This window comes from Malus domestica, chromosome 14 (assembly GCF_042453785.1).
Source record: "Malus domestica chromosome 14, GDT2T_hap1".
In the NCBI taxonomy this organism is placed as follows: domain Eukaryota; kingdom Viridiplantae; phylum Streptophyta; class Magnoliopsida; order Rosales; family Rosaceae; genus Malus; species Malus domestica.
In genome coordinates this window covers 29,896,926-29,906,836 of record NC_091674.1, presented here as the reverse complement: position 1 = coordinate 29,906,836, position 9,911 = coordinate 29,896,926, and the positions used below count along the sequence as shown (strand labels likewise).

The window sequence follows — 9,911 nt, the reverse complement described above, 5'->3', positions numbered from 1 at the left end:
CGTTTGGTATGTTGATTATAACAACTCAGGTTTGGTTAAAAGAGCAAAACTCAAATAAAAAAAGAAAAAAAAAAGAAACCATATTGAGTTTGAAATTGTGCTGTGAGCCTGTGAAAAGGGGCAGATTTTTGTGGTACAATCTCTGATATTATTTCGCACTGGTATTCCTCTATTCCGTGACACGTGATAAGAAAAATAGTAATACTAATGGCGGTGGCTAATACACACAGTTACAAGCCATATTTTCTCATGAAGAAGAAGCAGTCGATGTGTTGATCAGATAATCATTGGACTTTTTGGATAGAGTTTAGACTGAAATAGTATGTGTAAGTTTTCCTAGTGGGATAGCTCAGCGACCCCAACCCGTACCAATTTATAATGGGTTGAGTTGAGCTCGTGTACGTAGATTTCTGACTTGTAATCATAATAATTCCGTTGACACATTTGAGCTGCTAACATAAGTGCGCGGATTAGGGTAATTATGATCCATGGTAATCTGCACAAACAGAAATTGACATGTGTGTGGAAACTTAAGGAGCCTGAGAATGTTCCAAACAAAAGTAACTATTAGGTTACAAGTTGAAACGACACGAATGAGAAGGGGGGCAGAAGCCTATTACATTGCAAATGTTGCTGCTTTTGACATTTTGTGTCATTTCTTTGGTTGGATTGAGCCTCTAATTGCAAAACATCAATCAAAAGAATAAGAAGTTTACATGGGGAACCTTTAGAATTGGCATTGATTAATTTTAGCACAAGAAAAAGTAGAGGGCAAGGGCAACCAACAAGATGTAGTATGAAGATTGAGTAAGCAATCTGCTGTGATTAGGGATATTGGGGCTGTGTGTTCTCGTACGTGTATAAGCATCCATTTCCATGGGTGGATAAGAAGATGGTGATGCCGATGGAGGTAAAGATATATATGGGATTACAGGATTAATTAGAAGATTTTTTATTTTTTCAACAATTAGGAGAATGAACATAATTATTTATGCCTTATCTGTCACATAGCCTGCTTTAAAGGAGAACTAAAATAATTATTTGAGTTAGAGAGCATCATAAGCTTCTTCACTATGTTCAATACAGTAGAAAAGTGAAGAGATCGATAAATAACAAGTGAAATACTCTTAGAAATTGACCTGAAAACTTGGAAGTGTGATAAGGTAGCAAGGGGTTGTGTAATTCTCCGAAGTTTCGGTTTTGCTTTGCAGCACTGGGGCAGCGATCTTCTTGCCGTTGTATGTGAACTGGCTTTTCGTAGATGATAGTAGCAGTACTGAAGTTCCTACTCAAGCTATGGCCCAGGGAGGGTACATATGTTTTGTTCCGTACAAGTTTAAATGGTTCGTTTCGAAGTGCTTTTAAAATTGTTGAATAGATTACTGGTGAAAATATTTTTGGAACCTATCTTTAGCAAAAATGCAAGTGGATCCTAAAAGATAGTTGAAGTGCTTTCTACAAGAAGCACATAACTAATGTTTCTTGCATGAAACACTTCAAGTAGTTTTGAAACACAAAAGTTTTCTCTAAAGCCGTTTTTAATCATGTTAAAAACATTTTTAAACGAACCATTTTGGGCCTCTATACATATCATAATTCACTTGGTCAGCTTTATATTATTGAATGTGGCTTCGGACCCATCGAAATCGAACCGTGCGGGCGAAATCATGGTTGGTTAACCATGTGGACTCAAAAGTGTTTATCAATTGAAAGTGACAGCTTAACCTCAATTAGCCGCCTTTCCAGGCCATATTAGCAGCCCTCCTTCGACGACACGCCTACTCAGACACACACTATACACTAATCCAAACCCACTGTTTTTGTCTCTTCATGATTTTTGTCTGCCAAGTTAGTGCTGTCTTTCGCTTAAACATACAGCAAAGCAACTTTTTACATTTGAGAATCGACAAAGATTTCGTAGTCATTCCTACCTGGAGGCAGATTGTCTGCCCTTTTATTATGGTGCCCTTCTCATCATCTTTTATTTGTACGATCACGATTAAGTTTTATCAACATTTTATATTGATTTTTTTATAAAGATAATAAGATAAAAAGCAATAAGAATATAAAATGTTGACGTGGCTTAATCGTAACCGTACAAATAGAAAGGGATAGGAATGGCATCATAAATGGAGGGCAGACAATCTGCCTCCTTTCTACTTACCTGAAAATCATAATTTGACACAGATGATTCGTCGTTAATAACTTAATACAAAATGCGAAGGAGGAAACAAAGGTTCAATATATAGTAGCTTACTCACACATATTACCACTCTTAAGTCATGAGAGTTGGAAAAATCTTGGGACGGCCCCGAAAAGCACAATGAAAACCCAAGAACTCTCCGAACATAGGAAACGATAACCTCAAACACCCGCTGCTCAAACATTTCTTGAGCTTTTTATTGTGCAACTTGTACTAGATAAACTACTGGTAATTCCTAACTACAAAACTTCATGGGCATAACCTGTTCTGGTTTCTGATCAATCCAAGAGAAATCCTGCTGACCAAAATCTGAGTCGAGTGGGGGAAGACATATAACCTCGCCTTTTTTATCGTTGCAAACGGGATAATCAACTATGTCTGTCATACCATCATCAACAATATCACACATGCCATCAAAGAACTGGTCCAAGCTAGAATACATGTAATTGCCGTCACATCCCAAATTCAACTGTTCGACATCCAATGGTGGTAACATTGGAATGGATTCCTCTTCTTCAAAAACTGGTTGCTGCACAGCGCCTTCTCCCCCAGAAACTTCCACACAAGATTCTTCCTTCAACTTTTCGAGTTCAAAACTAAGCGAAGCTGAACCAGATATTTCAAGCACAGATGATGGTGACGGATGGCAAAACGATGAATCCTGACCCTCCTCTGATAAAGGAACGCCCTGAAGCTCATGCTTGGCTCCCTCCATTAATTGCGAACTCTCAAACTCATGCTTATCTGATAATTGAATGTTTTTGCGGCGGCTCTTAATCTTTTGCTGTGACTGTATGGTTTCAAACTCACGCTTCTTTTGCTGATAAGCAGCGGCAGCCTCCTCTGCTGTATTAAAAGTGCCAAGCCATTTTCGAATCCTTTGGAATGGATCTTGAATCTCCGCTGCATATTTTCCCCATTTTCTTCGTCGAACTCCCTTAGGGAGCACTCTATTACATTTCTTAGAGTCACCAAAGCCCATCCTATGACCAATTTTGCCTCCATTGGTCCCTGCAGATGATTCACATTCCGTTTCCACAACCAAAATCTCCGAAACAAAGCGCTTACAATGCTGAAATAGATTTCCCTCAATATCATACTCCTCACCATCTTCACTCGAATAGTCGGTGGCATCAGGATCATTGTATATAATCCGAATTCTCTTCATGTAACCTGCATTCTCTTCCATGGCAGGCTGCTTTTTCTTCAATTTGTTCCAGCTCACATGTTGATTCAAGACTACGGTTTTCATCCCCGGCATTTTGAACTCAAACCCCTAAACCCCCTATAACCCCTAAACCCCCTGTACCCAAAAACAAGAAAAGAAAAGAAAATTTCTCTCAAAATATCAAGAAAAACCCAAAACCCTCAAAAACCCGAGTCCAGAAATCGAAACCGAAATCGAAAATTGTATTCTGAATGCCTCAAAGCACTTCACTCCAGAGCAACTCCTGCACAAAGTTCATCAACGAAAACCAAAATTACAACAAATCAAAGACCTTAAACCCATCAAAAACCCCTAAAACAAAAAACCCATCAAACAAAATTCCACAAAGCACAAATACTGATGTTCATTCGTACATTAAATATCATAAAAATTGAAAATTGAAAACACATAATATTAAACACGAGAGTAATAAATTAATAATTAGTAAATAAAACCCACATACCTTTGTGATCTTAATGGCATGCAAAAAACAGATGAAATCTGTTTGTGCATGCAAAAGAGAGACTGATAAGATTTCGAGAGCTTCTTCGGAGCTCCGGTCGATAGATAAAATCTAGACGACATAAATCTTCTGTGCCAACCTCCTCTGTTTTCTCGAAAAAAAACTTAATTTATGCAAGCAGAGAGAGCAAAAACAAGAGAGAATCTGGGGAAATAACACAAGAAATCGGAAACCCAGATCAGAAAAAGATCCCAGAATAAAAAACAAGCAGAAGATTTGGAATCAACGGCAGAGAAAATTCAGACTTTTTTGTTACCCAAAAGAAAGCCTCAAGAATTTTACAGGAAAGGGAGATAAAATCTACGAAAAATCAAAAAGAAATTCGATGGAACCAAAATGGTAATGGGAAAGCTTGATTCTTACTCAAGGTGGTGTGATGATTCTGCTTTCTTGGTGTTATCTCTGAAGAAGAACACACACGAGCCCCAGTCACTCTCCCTCTACTTTCTCTCTCCTCAGTCCCACCCTCTGTTTTTTTTTTTTTTGGAGGGACTGAAATGGTAATTTGGGGGAAGAGCCATTTAAGAGGGAGAGAAGAGGACGGATTTGGGAAACAGCTTGTGTCACAATTACAATTCAGCCTTTTCCCTGCAGTAGGACAAGAGTGGGGCCTCCACCATTAATAAAAGGTTGTTTTGTCATTTTCAACGCTCGTTTAAGGAATGTTTTGGGTATTTCAAGTTTAAATAAGGAAATTTTAATGAAAATCTTATGATATTGTTTATTTTAACGAAAAATCGTATTTTTTTATTAAAAAATTAATCATGTTATTATTTATTTTACTTTTTATTTTGTCCTTATCGTTAAATTGAAAGTTTTTTTGCCATTTTCATTCGTTTTCCTTTTAAATAAACCAAAGTATTATCTTCACTTCCGAAAAAATAAGTGTTACCACTATATTTCAGTTTCCACTTGTTTACTTGTTTGGAGCAGGGGAAGTCGTGAATTGAGAGGAGAAAGTAAGGAGTAGGAATGAGATCAATTATTATGGATTGCAGATTCTGAAATGGAACTAGTATTTTCCATGGATTTCATATGTGTCATTATACATTTGAGAGATACGTGAATTAGAATAATGCTCGTGATAAATGAATTGAATCAGAATGTTTCAAATATCAATTGGAAAATGTTGAAAGTGCTTAAAATTAAAACATACATTTGAAGTGTTTTTGAAAAAGATACTTGTTGTGTAATTCTTGAAGATAGTACTTTATGTGATTTTTCAAGAAGCAATCGAACATCAGTGAATTTTTTCGCTTTTGAAAAAGCAGAAGCGTTTTGTAGTAGTAGTTCTAGTTCTTGTTGTTGGGTGCCATTTTCTATGGAAAAGTAGGCCCAAAAAGATTTTTCAAGAGTAGTATAGTCATGTGGTCGCCACCGTGGCCATGAGGCAGCTGTGGTTGTGGCGACGACTACAATAGAATAGTGGTGGTAGGACGTTGTGTTACAGTGGTGATGGCCTGTTGGCGTGTCGGTTTAGGTCATGGCAATCACGGTGGTCACGGTAAGTATGCTGGGGATGGTCATAGAAAGGTGGTGATGGTCATAGTAAGGTGGTGGCGGCGGAAGTGAGGATAGTGATAGTCATTACATATTGCATATAGGGTGGTAACCTATACCCAGTGAAGATGCCCAGCGTTATTTCTTATGTCCTGAACTTGTCCGGTTGTCCCTAATGAGCTGGTGCTTGGCCATTGCGTCAATGTTCACAGCGTCAAGAAGTAGAACAGTTACAAAGAGAAGCCCCTAGGGCAAGAATTACAACAGAAGTCCCAAGACCAAGCAGCACGAGCCTCACAAGGGAGAAGTGTACCGCCAAGAGGGACTCTCATGAGAATTGAAAGTTCTATGATGGGTATTAGTTTAACCTAGAGGGGGTGAATAAGTTCCGACTTAAAAATTCAATTCAATTTTAATTTAATTTTCACATTCACAACACATATCAAATTATCCAACGTGTATGCAGTTAAAAACAACAAATAAAATGTGCACACAAGATGTAGGATTTAACGAGGCAAAACCCACCATTGGGAAAATCCTCGGGCTCTCAAGCCAAAAAACACTACGAGAAAAACAAATACAAAAAGACTTACAAAACTCATCAACTAGACATACATGTTAACTGGCAGCTTTGTCTTTACGCTTTGCTACTCGATCTCTCTTCAGCTTTCGAAGGCGACCGTCAATCACTCCATCCTTGAACTTTGCAGGATACTAACACGATCATACAGAATGAATGAAATGAAATAATTTTAAAAATCAATCAATTATGAAAATCACAAGGCACATTTTCATAATTGATTTCGATTAAGGCACAATAAAAAATCAGTGAACAAAACTAAATTTGTCTTTAAAAGAAACACTTGTGGATACAAACTGATTTTTCTACCATAAACCTCACGGGAAAAATATGATTTTTCTTTTAAAAACACAGGCTGCTGACCGACATGGAAAACAAACTTTCTGCTGTTATATGAATGACGATGCTTTCAGTGCATGGTGCTGCATCAAATGCAAACTACAATACATACCTTCAGAGCATGCAGCAATATATAAGAATATATGTATGTATTCTAAAACATGCAGCAAAAACCAAAACACAAAAGCATGTTTTAATACATGCAGCAGCAAAAATTATGATATGATGATGACTTGTAAAAAACCTAACGCATGCAGCAATACTCTGAAAAAACAATGAAGAAAATATGATTTTCTTTTCTTCCTAATGCATGGCTGCCGACTAACACAATAAGGAAGCTGCAAAATCTCTTTTACCAGTGCTTGTATATGACCGCAATTGAAAAGCAGAATCTGTATATTAAACGCATGCGGCAGCAGCAGCCAAAACCCTAATCTAATGCATCTATAAATAGGCTGCAGTAGGAGAAGTCAACATGACTTAAAACTCTACAAGATTAAGATGAAAAAGGAAGAAATATGACTAGCAAACTAATTCCAGATTATCACCACGTTTTTCTCAGCATGTGATAGACATCAAATAAGCTCCAAGTATTAATCAAATAAAACTTATTTAGCTCACAACATCTCCTAATTAGCCACAACAACTAAATGGGCTGTTAGTTAAGTCCAAACTAAAATAACCAAATTAATCAGTTCGTATGCAGCCAAAAATTAATAATGAATTTGAACCAAAACTATATGTAATGTAAATGCATGACAAACTTACCTGAGTGGATTTATCTGAAACGCTTATTATTTTTGTGATCGAAAGCATGAGAGACATACTTAGACTAAGGCAATTACAATTGAGACATGCACTAGTCTAAGACATTACAGACTCAGACGTTTTATTTAGAAATTGCCAATTTTACTCTAACACAGATGTTCAGTTCTAGCTAACGCATCAGCAACAAAATTAGCTTCTCAATAGATATGACTGAAAGATTATATTCTGGAAGTTGCAAGCAGTCCTCTGAATATTGAATACCAAGGCAGTGAGATGCCAAGAAGTAAAACATATCCCGTTAATTGCATCAATGAGAATCTTCGAATCACCTTCCACCACCAGACTACTAACTCCAAGTGAAAGGGCAGCATGCCATCAAGATATGCTATTACGCTAGGAGAAGTCCAACCCGGTTCAAATAAACTCTCTTGGGGAATTAGTGGCATAGCTGTATTTGTTTTGAGATCCTAAAGATTACGACTAAATTTCGCATTGGTTTTTCTGTAGGGAAGCAAAACGCTAACCGAAAATGTAACACCACTGTGAAAATGCCAGAGCTGCCTTCGGGTGAGCGGTCTTCTGCTTTACATCCTTTGTTTTTCGCTCTTGAGATTCATACCTTTTTTTTATCTACATTTAATTGATGTGCCAAACTTAGTGATGCTTCCATATAAATTAGGCAGAGGCTAAAGAAAGTTGATAAAGTAGCAAACTAGTTACATCGCAGGTGGTCCTTCAGGTTTGCGGAACTATTAGATTTTGCTCTCCATATCGGTCGATGTTGCATTTGCCGTGCAATTCTGTGTAAAGTTCGGTTAGAGTGATGATGTGACACGCTTGTTAAAAATTGACTTATGATGTAATCTTAATAACGCATTGAATAAGATGTGACAAAGTTCAAAAGTTTATAATGTATTATATGTAGGGCATGAATTCTTGACAATTTTTTGTTCGTCGTTAAGATTATTGCTTGTGATAAAGTAACTATATCCATAGGCCCATCTGGATGCAAGCTTGTGTGTCATTCTCTTTGCTTGCCTAGCCCCAGAAAAAGGAATGAAAATGATTAATTGCTAATTCCCAGATTGTAATTCCAAACTAAGATTTTATGCATGGTTATGTATCAGAAGAATTGTGAGGGAAGAAGAGCAAACCTAAGTCTGTCTCCAACGGGTGGTGGAAAAAAAAACAGAAAAAAAAAAAAAGAACTTTGATGAAAAGCTCTCGGTATTGTTCACTTTGACAAAAAACTAAAAAGTCAATTTTAGTATTATTCACTTTATCCTTTATTTTGTCCTTAAAGTTTTCAAATCATTTTTATTAGTTTTCCTTAAAAACAACTCAGATTTTGGGTCCAAGTCGTCTCCAAAAAATGTATTTTCGAGTGAGAAAAATATGAATTTGGGTTTGGGGGTGAGTATTTGGGTCTTGCATCCACCCCATAAGAATAAGAAGTGCCAGTGGGAAGAGGGCCAACAAGCCGCAGCAACACATGAAAGGAGGGAGGAGGGGGGGGGGGGGGATTGGCGGGCTCGCGCGTTAGAAGTAACAGGGACGAAGAATTCGCTGTGGGCGGGCTCACAACAAGTTGAGATTGGCGAGCTGTTATCATACAATATTTGTCGCGCCTGATAATAATAAAGATTCAACAGCTCATATTTGAATCCAACAATCACAACAGTATTATTAATTAATAAAAATCATATCTCACACCAAAACTCTATAAATCTCCATCCATTTGTTTACAAATCCAAAAAAAAAAAAAAAAAAAAAAATTTCTCATATTTGACTACCAAAAGTTCCATTCTTCGGAATTTGAATTTTTTTTACATGAGAATGTTTGTAAAAATAAAACAAGATAGATTATACAAAAATTAATTCCAAAATTGTTAGCAAAAAAAACATTCAAAGAAATACAAAATGTTAACAAATTATAGAGTTGAGTGTGGAAATGATAGGTCCCTTACCGTTAGAGGAATGCACTGATTAACCTCATACGTATATATGAATTCTTGAAAATACAAAACTAAATTGGGTCGAAGATAGCCTAATAAAAGTGAAGATTTTTAGAGTGATGTCAACTCATCATCACTAAGAAACGTAATATTGCAATATATATGCATTTCCATGCAATTACGTGCATGTTCCTTGCTCCTCGTTGGATCCCATCCGGATCCTTTTTAGGATCCTCACATTCTATCCGTTCATTGTACATCGTACTAGAAATCATTTTGAATTTTTTAGTTAAAATTAAATACAAACAATATATGACGAACACTGACCGTACAATATACGATGAACGATTATAATGTGAGGATCCTCATCCCTCCTTGCTGGTTGCGGGTTTGTTGTCCTGATTTTGATGTCTCGTTTATGTCTCATTTAGATTGAAAATTAAGGCTAAATAGCCAAAATGGTCCTTGAGATTTGCATAACTCATTACTTTGGTCCCTAAGATTCCAAATCAATAAAAGTGGTCCCTGAGATTGTCCACCATCCATCATTTTGGTCATTCCATTAAAAACTCCGTTAAGTGTCCTGGGACTCTTGGCCGGAAGTTTGGGCAATTTTCAAAGCTTCATAACTCAATCGTTTCTTAATCAAATTCGACCCATAAAATATCAAAATGAAGATAGGAAAGTGTAGAATAAGATTATGTCTATTTAGAAGCCCAATGGTTGCTGGAGATGGCCGGAAAATAGCCTTAAAGTTGACTGGTCTAAGGGAAAACTGGAAAACTTGCCAGAAACTGGATAAACTTTAAACATTCATAACTTCTTCAATACTCAAC

At 36.8% G+C, this 9,911-nt stretch overlaps 1 protein-coding gene across 1 annotated transcript; it reads right to left on the bottom strand.

Moving 5' to 3' along the window:
- Positions 1-2,191: 2,191 nt before the first annotated feature.
- On the bottom strand, positions 2,192-4,427 carry LOC103424587 (ethylene-responsive transcription factor ERF118-like). Its single transcript, XM_008362679.4, has 3 exons — positions 4,297-4,427; positions 3,874-4,077; positions 2,192-3,654 (listed from the first exon to the last, which is right to left on the bottom strand). The coding sequence occupies exon 3, from the start codon at positions 3,462-3,464 to the stop codon at positions 2,439-2,441; it is 1,026 nt and encodes a 341-aa protein (XP_008360901.2). The 5' UTR covers positions 3,465-3,654; positions 3,874-4,077; positions 4,297-4,427; the 3' UTR covers positions 2,192-2,438.
- Between the last annotated feature and the right edge of the window lie 5,484 nt (positions 4,428-9,911).